A 10,233-nucleotide genomic window follows, 5' to 3' on the forward strand; every position below is an offset into this window, starting at 1 on the left:
CATTCAAAACCATTCTGTTATCATAAGCAGGTGGAAAGTATATCTACGCCTACTACACTCCAGCTCTGTAAATGTCACTGCGAGACATGAACGAGAGACTATAACCTTAAAACTCTGACTTTTAGATAACTCTGCTTGCAGATAAATCTAAATAGAGCTGCATATCTGAAACAGGAGGTAAACCAGGTAGCACTAACATTTAATACTGAAAGGATTTTCAAAGAAGAGGTTTATTTGAGATACGACCCAGCCTCAGCATTTGCCAGTCTGGTTCTCTATCTTGTCTAGAGGAAATATTTCTTGAACATCTTTTTCATGCTGGGATTTACATGGACCAGTTAGAACTAGTCCAGAGGAGGCCACCAGGATGATGCGAGGGCTGGAGCACCTCTCCTATGAAGACAGGCTGAGAGAGTTGGGGCTGTTCAGCCTGGAGAAGAGAAGCCTCCAGGGAGATCTTATAGTGGCCTCCCAGTACCTGAAGGGGCTACAAGAAAGCTGGGGAAGGACTTTTCATAAGGGCAGTTAATGACAAAACAAGGGGAAATGGGTTTAAACTGAAAGAGGGGAGGTTTAGATGAGATATTAGGAAAAAGTTCTTCACTGTAAGGGTGGTCAGACACTGGAACAGGTTGCCCAAGGAAGTTGTTGATGCCCCCTCCCTGGAAGTGTTTAAGACCAGGCTGGATGAGGCTTTGAGCAACCTGGTCTAGTGGAAGGTGTCCCTGCTGCTGGCAGGGGGGTTGGGACTGGATGATCTTTAAGGTCCCTTCCAACCCAAACCAGTCTGGGATTCTATGATTTAAACAACATGCTTAAAAATGCCAGTAAAGGAGAAATCCCTACTCACCTCTGACTTGAAAGAAGTTTCATCCTCTGAATTAGACTCCTCCATTTCTACAGGCTTTTTGATCTCCTTGGCCTCACTTTCAGATTTTACCTTTTCCACTTTGGCATTCATCTTCTCCTTGGTTTGTTTCTTCTCTGGGTATGAGGAAGACGAGGTTCTGGGAGATGTCCCTAGGATATTCTTTACCCCTTTGGAGCTACTCTTTTTTTGTTTTTTGGCACTAGGCTTTGGTGACTCCACATTGGAGGGCCTCTTGCTGGAAGACTTCAACTCCGGCTGTGGCCCACCCTTTGGAGAAGTGTTCTCCAGTTTGGTCTCCTTCACGGCCAGTTTTGGTTCCTTGAAAGCAGCTTTTGGAGGTGCCTTCTCCTCCTTAGGCAGTTTGTTCTCAGTTGGTTTTCTGGAGGAGTCCTTCAAAGGCTTGTTTTGTTCTCTTTCAAGGTCTTTGGAGGAGTTTTTGCTCTCAGAGTCTTTTCTTGGCCTCTCTCTGTGCTCCTTGGTTACTTTGTGTGGCTTGGATGCCTTGCTACTTTCCTTGTTTGCATCCTAAAATCCAGCAACAGAAAAACCACATGCTAGATATGAAATTGAAGCTCTGCACAGAATTATGAAATTACAAATTCTCATAAATTCCATTGAAGCATTTTGTTTCATGAAGACATCCACCCACACATGCCTAATGGACTTATCTACCTCTGAGGTAGACATCTAGATTTCCCTAAAACTGATGGACAGAAAGTGACAGTAGACACTTCAACATCTACAGTAGGACAGGATGAAACATGTTTCACAAGTGCCTGTTCCTTTCCGTGCTCTATAAAAGGAGGTCTATAAACATCTCTAGATGTTTAGTTCAGATTTAATCTGCAGGGTTAACATCTCAAGCCAGATAAGAGGAAACTCACTCAAGCTGTGGTACAACAAAGTTATTACACCTCACATCACATTTTAGGGAAAAACCCCAGCAACTAAAGAGATTTATTTTGAAGGTTAAATCACATCCACAGTAAATGCAAGTTCTGTTTGCAGCCCAGCCCCCAACCCACCACATCAACACAGCAATTTGACAAAAATACTGACCATAAGAGAGTCAAAGTCTCTGATATCAGCAGGCATTTTATCATAGAATCATAGAATTCATAGAATTCTATGAATCATCTTTAATAAGAGCTTTAAGACACCAATCATTAGGACCCTGCCTATCCCAAGAGTCAGGTATAGATGAAGGCAAAGGAGTATTTCTGTCTGCAAATTACATGTGAACTCAAAACACTTCTAGAAGTGGGTCCTGTGAGGAGACACTGGAATATGAAGTGGACACATGTAGATGCAAACACTGAGGGCATTGTGTTGGTGATTACCTCTGAGGGCAACCTGGAGGAAGAGAAGCAGGAGACTATTGTCTCTTTAGCTACTGGCAACTGTCACCAGAGCTTGTGTCAGAGCCCTTATTTCTCCTCTTGTCTGTTTTCTAGTGCTTAATTCCTGACCAGAACTAAATCAGCTACTAACACATAAGTCATCTTTACTCTGTTTCATAACAGCAACATCAGAAGACGTGACCAAAGTGCCAGAAGTGTTTAGAGACCTGAACAAAACCCATACCAGAATTTAATTAAGACCATAAAATGAATTGCTGTTAATATTAATGACTGTTCAGGCTGATGAAGTGTATGTAATTGGCTTCAAAATGCATCGCCTGTGGATTGTTTCTCCTATGGAGAATGACACAAAAATAGCTTCATCACACAAGTGGAAAAACAAAACAAAACCAAACCAAACTTAAGTGTCCTATGAAGTCTCAAGAACTAGATACTGGTGGATGCAAACAGCAAATCTTGAAATCACTAGTTTGACCAAGTGCAGCATGTTTTATATTCCAGATCTTCTACCAGGTCTTTACACCACTACCCTGAGTAGTCCTAATGACAGAGGAAGTGCTGACTCTCTACTCAGCCTTGCTGCAAAGAGATGCAAGGACTCAGAGTGCAGCTTTACACGACAGACAGTGAAAGATCCACATAATTCATCCTCAGCATCAAGGATACTACTAGTCAGAACAATCAGAGAGGACTTCATTCAACTTGATGTGCTACAGCAGATCAGGAGGAAGTTACAGTTCACCAAGAAAATCCCAGTCTCAAGACATTGCATTTTCTTTTCAATATTTCCCTGTAGAGAAGTCTAACAAATCATAAAAAGGCCTCTGAAATGATGATAAGTTCCAGACCATTAACGAGTGAACTACAGAGCACAAGGAAGATGTTTTCAGAATTAGAAGCAGCCAGAAACAGCTGCCAAACAAGCTCTTAGTAGGAAGTCCTAAAAACTTTCTTCATCTCAGGATGACACAAAAACATGTTTCACTGACCTTTGACCCATGGGATGGTTTGGTTTTCTTGGGATCAGAGAAGGCAGAGAGTGGTATTGTAGGTAACATGGGATAATCGGGACTCGGCCTGGAAACAGTTTCTGCTCCTTCTGGCATTACCATGACCTAGTAATAAAGAGGAGAAAAATTACATACAAGTCAAGTCCCATGGACTATTAACACATGATTATGTTAAGTCACTTGCTCAATTAACACCCTATTATTCATCTTTTGGATGCTTTTTTTTCTCCCCCTCAGCTTAAAGGCCATAAAAAGATATTGCCTAGGTAGTGCTCAGTTTCAAGGCAACTCTTCAAATACAGAACATTAAAACCACCAAAAAAAAAAATGAAAGGTAACATGCAATATCAAAATATCCTTCCCAAAGGGAATTCCCAATATTCTGAGCACAAGCAGGTAATAAAGCTCTGGATAAAAACTGTGTGTTCTGCTGCAAATGCTCTTATCCTGCAAAAGGTAAATCTGGAAGGAATGAGAAAGGCTACCAATTTAGGAGAAGCTGAATTAAGTCATTTAGGAAAAAATAAAATAAAAAACTTAAAATAAAAACTTAAAATAAAAACTTAAAATAAAAACTTAAAATAAAAACTTAAAATAAAAACTTAAAATAAAAACTTAAAATAAAAACTTAAAATAAAAACTTAAAATAAAAACTTAAAATAAAAACTTAAAATAAAAACTTAAAATAAAAACTTAAAATAAAAACTTAAAATAAAAACTTAAAATAAAAACTTAAAATAAAAACTTAAAATAAAAACTTAAAATAAAAAAGCAGGCCTTGGGTTTCTCCCTTGACAAGATCTTAACACCGAGCACTGAGCTCCATGAACACTTTGCTCCTCACCTCCCCTATATTCTGTCAGAATAATCCTGTTGCAAATTTCCACTAGATGAACGGTATTTAAAGTGATTAACAGATGAAACTCCTCAATACATAAAGAATATAATAGTGTACTGTGAAAATCCTAGAAAGCAAGTGATGTTTGAGCCATCCTATGGCTGAAATAAGCACCCTCCTCTTTGATCCCAATAGGGAAAAGCACTGGCACCCTGAACACGATCTGGACACACCAGCTTGGAGCACTTGCCACTCTTGAGGTTCATTAATGACAAACTTCCCCACAGCTTTTCTACTTTGTCAAGCTAGAAACATCGTTTTTTCAGAAGAAAATTTTGCCAGCAGTTAAGACCATCCTTGAACTGAGCATAATTATACATTACTATACATGGGGGTGTCTCAGAATTTAGTTTGACATTCTGTCTGGTTAAAAACTTGCTGTGCTTTGTGGCTTGCACTGATTGCCCAGACCTTGTAGTTATCATTTCTCTAGTCTATCACTGCATATTACTTTCCCAGAAGCAAGAGTTCATCCACTGTTGCAACTCATATCTTCTTGTGCCTTCAAAAATATATCTAATTTTTTTCCTCCCACACCCATTTTCACTCCAAATTCTAATACTTTTCCTGAATTTTTTAATATCTAAGCCCCAAGCCACCAACCTCAGGTTTAGAGAACATTTATTGACCAGGAAGTGTTAAGTATTAAGCTTTCCTGTGGCAAAAATGATTAAGGAGTAGACTGGAAGCTTCTCCCTGCCTGATGGACAGCAATGCAACATCCACAGAAGATCTCAATTTCCAGAAGGGTTTTAAGTGCTTTGATATTCATGGTCACATTAAAATTGAAAATGAAGTGCCACCAATCACACCAGCCATGGTTTAGTTCTGCTTCAAGTGCTGCAGTCCTATAACCAGGAATAAAAATTGGCTGGGTCATTCTTTAGATGATCATAGAAAACTGGAGCCTGCTGGGCTGCAGCTAAAAAGAAACCCCAGAGCAAAACAAGACCACTACATATTTTAACAGAACCTCTTGAGATCTCCAGTCCCTTTGGCACTTACCCCTCCAGCCCTAATGAGTTTGCGTCTGAATTCCTTGGTGGGGTTGTTGAAAGTTAATTTCTCACAACGAAGGTGGTTCACAGGTGGATTTCCCTCCAAATTTAAGAACAGGTCGTATGTGAAACAAACCTTTTTCGGCTCCTCCTAAAAACAAGAAAGACTTTGGGAAAATGGAGGAAGTTTGGGAAGCACACGAAGGCAGAGGATTGAATCACTCCTGAAAATCCCAAATAAACCACTGAGCAAGTGTTTTGCATTCGTAGTTTTTCATCATGAAATCAGAGGTAGAAATTAAAACTATTTGTGCCTGAAGTTCACATAACATTCATCAGGAACTCAGGCATGGCTTTATACTGCAAAAACCAATGCACAGACAAGGATATCAACTGACAATTATGTGTTTAAAGCTGTTCAAGTCGTCCTAGGAAATCAGATTCACAAGCTTTATCCACTGCTCTGTTTTCACTGAAATTCACATATTATCTCCTTTGGGAAGCAACTGAACTCTAAGTATCAATATTAAGAAAAGCATAATCCTTTATTTAGAGAAGGAACAACTTCTGAACTCCCAGGATCTCTGCGGGTACTGAGAAAAGATTAAACACAACGGTAAAAAGATGCCTCGTTTTGCAAAACCCTTTTCAATATGTATATTGCAGGGGCTGAATGGGAAGGGATGAATTTCCAAGGGCTTTTGAACTTTCCAAGGGCACTTTCATTGGTGAAATCCAGGGTTTGTATGCATGTTGGGGATCATCTGCGCCTCACTGGTTTTGTTCCACCTGCTGCAGAAGCATTTCCAGCACAGAATGGAAGAAATCTTTTTTCATTATTTTTTTTCCCCTCCTGAAATTGCAAATATTACTTGTATATTACAAATATCAATATAAAATTTCCTGGTATTTATCTTGTATTTTGCATTTCAAGATGAAAACTCAAAACGTAGCCAAAAGAGACCTTCCTGCAAACCACACAGAGCCTTACAGTACATTCAGTATTGACATGAATGCATCCCACATGCCTCATTCAACGCGCAACATCAAGCAGCTGCACAGCAAGTCTTTTCCACAATTCATATCCAGCAGCTTGATTTCCTGGTGTAGTTGCATTGTTGTACGGGAACAGACGCCGCAGGCTTCTAGCCCAGACCATTAGATTTGCTGAAAATAGGTTGAAGCGTCAAACGGTTTCAGACCACACTGATTCCTGCTGTTAGCTTGGTGGATATGAATGCTGCTAAAGAAGCCATTTCTTGTACAAACTCTAGCTCTGAGGATAAAAACCTGTGGTCATCACACCCGGTTTACATCAAAATCAGTACCCTAAGCTCAGCTAGAGCTAAGGTCTTGGGTCCTAACCCCTCAAACAGGGGAAGGCAGAGACATAAAATAAAATTGTCTCCCAAAGAACATGCTACCAACGTGAGGGTCTTCAGATCCCAGACTGGTTTGGGTTGGAAGGGACCTTAAAGCTCATCCAGTTCCAACCCCCCTGCCAGCAGCAGGGACACCTTCCACTAGACCAGGGTGCTCAAAGCCTCATCCAACCTGGCCTTCAACACTTCCAGGGAGGAGCAGCCACAGCTTCTCTGGCCAACCTGGGACACTGGCTCACCACCCTCACAGCCAACAATTTCTTCCTCACATCTCATCTCCATCTCCCCTCTGCCACTTTCAAGCCATCACCCCTTGTTCTGTCACTCCCTGCCCTTGGCCAAAGTCCCTCCCCAGCCTTCCTGGAGCCCCTTCAGGTACTGGGAGGCCACTAGAAGGTCTCCCCGGAGCCTTCTCTTCTCCAGGCTGAACAGCCCCAACTCTCAGCCTGTCCTCCTAGGCTGAGAGAGTTGGGGCTGATCCTCTTTTGGAAAAGTCCTGAAGAATCCACGCACATTTGAAAAGGTTCAATATCTACTAAAACAGATGAATGGAAGGAAGAAGAAAAATATTTGCAAAATACACAGCATTGTCATTTTCCTCTTCTGCTCCAGCCGTTCTCATTAACTGGATCATTAGAGAGCTCTGCGTGCGCGCGCTGGCGCCGGAGTTAAAACGGCAGCGCAGAGGGTCCCTCAAAGTCTCATAAACTTAAATGAAGGATGAATAGAAATCCAAATGTGCCCTCAGAATCGTTTCTAAAACGCTTTGCCTAGTTGACAAAGTGCAATAAATTGATCTTGGATATATTAGCAAAAGCAGGGTTTAGTCAAAAGCTGTTATCATCACACTATCAGAGCTCTGCTTTGTCGTTTGTCCCGTTCGCTTTCAGAGCAGGAGAGGGGCAACAGATTCATTTTCCTTTTATCTTAGCTATCCCACTTTTCATACAGACACAAAAGCATCAGAGAACCTCCTCAATATTTATCGTACCTCTGTTGACGAGCTTTGCACTTTTTGTAAAATTAAGACCGTTTTTCAATGTGTTTTTTTTTCCTCTCCAACTCAGGTTACGACCACCCTGGGAACCCAGCTCCAGCCAAGATCATTAAAATATCCTTTGTATCGTGTCTCAGCCCATCAGAAGCCCCCCACCCAAGTGAATAGTTAAGATTACAGCACTCTTAAAAGAACCAGTACAAAAGTCTCCAAAAAAAAAAAAGCTGCAAATAAACATTCTTTCCTTTACTGCCTTCACTGACAGCTCATGATTACAGCTCAGGACACTCCAAAGCTTAACCCATCCGGTCCCTCCCTCCCTCCCTCCCTCCAAACAACCATTAAGGGGAGGGGGGGGGAAATCTCTCTCAATTGACCCGGACCTACACATCCTCTAACTTGAAATGAAAAGCCAGAGTGCCACACTTCAAAGCCTTTCTAAATAACACATTGGGATCTACACATCCTGCTGCTCCGAGTTACAATAGAGTGTAGGTACTTTTCCACCCTACAAACTGAGGTCCAGGCAGTCTGTGTTCACACTGCAGCACCACTCTACCTACTCCTGTTTGAGTAGCAACGATACTTGAGCACAAGACAAGCTTTCCTCTGCTGATTCCACCTTCTGATATCCAACTCTTGATGTCAACAAGTAAAACTGAAAAGGGGAGAGACTTTCTGTGGATTTTTTTGGTGGTCTCCAAGACCATAAGCTTTACTAAAGGACTTTATTTCTAAAAAAGACTTTAAAAAGGATGGCTCACATCCATTTCTAACTGGCAGATGTTGCAGTTATTCAGATGAAAATTCAATGGTCAGTTGGGACATGAAATGGTTTACCTGGTATGGCATCTCTGAGCAAATCACCTTAGAACCTCAGTTTATATCTGCCCCTTAAATTTCTAGAAGTAAATTAGAAGTGTATAACACAAAGTTAGTGCCAAGCTTTATTTGCAGCTGCTGTGAATTTCCCTCCACCCAGTGAATCCCCCTATTCCACCTCCAAAACTGACTACATTACACTTCATTTTTACTGTTTCCCAGCTTCCCGACTGACACCGCGCTGTTAACAACACTGAAGTTGCTTTTTCTTTTTCTTCTGAGTTCTGAAGTAATGGGTTAAAGTTCTTTTGGCACTTTGTGTAAGAGAAGGAATTTTTCAAAGTCTTTTGTTAAAATTTCCTTGTCCTGTTTTTAAGGCAGGGTGTGCCCTTTGCCACTTAACACAAATCAAAAGGATCTCGCTGGTAGCGTGCGCATAAAGCTCATAAATCACTTTTAGAAAGCCATAAAACAAAATTATCTACAAAAAAAAAAATCTAGCACACCAAGGAAGCAGATTCATGGTTATTCAATAACTAGAACATCTACCACGACTTCCCTTTTGCCATAGATCCAGGCTGACAGAGTCATTTATCCGTAACCAGTTCATAACGGCTGTATAAATGAAACCCCCTTTCCAGGCTCGTACAACCCGTTGGACTAGTCTTCCACTCCACTTCCAGACAGGACATTTAAAAATGAATAGCCCAATATTCATTATTTTTTTTAAATAAGCAAGTAGCCTTCTATTACACTCTGCTAACAAGTGCATGAAACACCCTTATCTTTTTTTTTTTGACATTCTACGGTGTTAAGTAAAATAAAAGAGAACAGCATTTTGGAACTCTTCCCTCATCTGAAGCCAAGTACTTTTGTTTGAAAATTAGGAAAATATATTTACTGCTTAATTACTTAATATAATTACTGCTTACAAGTATTTAATCATAGAATGGTTTGGATTGGAAGGGACCTTAAAGCTCATCCAGTCCCAACCCCCCTGCCAGCAGCAGGGACACCTTCCACTGGACCAGGTTGCTCAAAGCCTCATCCAACCTGGCTGAGAACACTTCCAGGGAGGAGCAGCCACAGCTTCTCTGCCCAACCTGTTCCAGTGTCTCACCACCCTCACAGTGAAGAACTTCCTAATATCTCATCTAAACCTCCCCTCTTTCAGCTTAAACCCATTTCCCCTTGTTTTGTCATTAACTGCCCTTATGAAAAGTCCTTCCCCAGCTTTCTTGTAGCCCCTTCAGGTATTGGAAGGCCGCTATAAGATCTCTCCAGAGCCTTCTCTTTTCTTCTCTTCTCTTTTAATAATCTACTAGCTCTTAAAAATATATGACATGGCATGGCTAGTAAAGCTCCTATGTTCCACACGGCCTCCTTGCCAGGCACTGCAATTTATCCAGCACTTGGAGACGTGCCACACTGAATGGCTACTGAAACACACACTGGGTGTTTTGGCCAGAGAAACAGTCTGCTCAGAGAAAAGAACAGGTAAATTGATAATATGTATTAATTTAGGATAGAAAAATATATATAAAAAAAAAGATGGAGCACTCAGCAGCAGTACAAAAGGAAGCACTGCAGGTTTGGTAAGCAAGAAAATACAGAAAAAACCCTAAAAAGTGTGAGCAGCAAACGCTTCCACTTCAAGACCACACAAAATGCCAAGTTTTACTCCTCCTTCCACAACGTTCAGCAACACTGAATAAATCCTAACAGCTTAAATCTCCTCCTCCTCACCTCAAACCTGAGCAGACCCTGCCTCAATAACGCAGCAATTTAAGTAAAAATTAGATGTCTCGTGCAAACAGAGGCTCTTCAGCAGCCTCCCCGAGGAGTGTTTCACGAGGTGACACTTTCCTGATGGCACAGTCCTGCCCCAGTTCCT

At 41.2% G+C, this 10,233-nt stretch overlaps 1 protein-coding gene across 1 annotated transcript in view; it reads right to left on the reverse strand.

The window, feature by feature from the left end:
* Window positions 1–850: 850 nt before the first annotated feature.
* MLLT1 (MLLT1 super elongation complex subunit) overlaps window positions 851–10,233 on the reverse strand; it is a gene marked incomplete at both ends in the record, with an annotated part of 18,708 nt that continues 9,325 nt past the window's right edge. The window contains 3 exons of the mRNA XM_029085448.1: window positions 851–1,396; window positions 3,222–3,347; window positions 5,146–5,289. Coding sequence (XP_028941281.1) covers window positions 851–1,396; window positions 3,222–3,347; window positions 5,146–5,289 — 816 coding nt within the window. The remainder of the gene's footprint in view (window positions 1,397–3,221; window positions 3,348–5,145; window positions 5,290–10,233) is intronic.

This window comes from Antrostomus carolinensis, unplaced genomic scaffold, assembly GCF_000700745.2.
Source record: "Antrostomus carolinensis isolate BGI_N321 unplaced genomic scaffold, ASM70074v2 scaffold21566, whole genome shotgun sequence".
Lineage (NCBI taxonomy): Eukaryota > Metazoa > Chordata > Aves > Caprimulgiformes > Caprimulgidae > Antrostomus > Antrostomus carolinensis.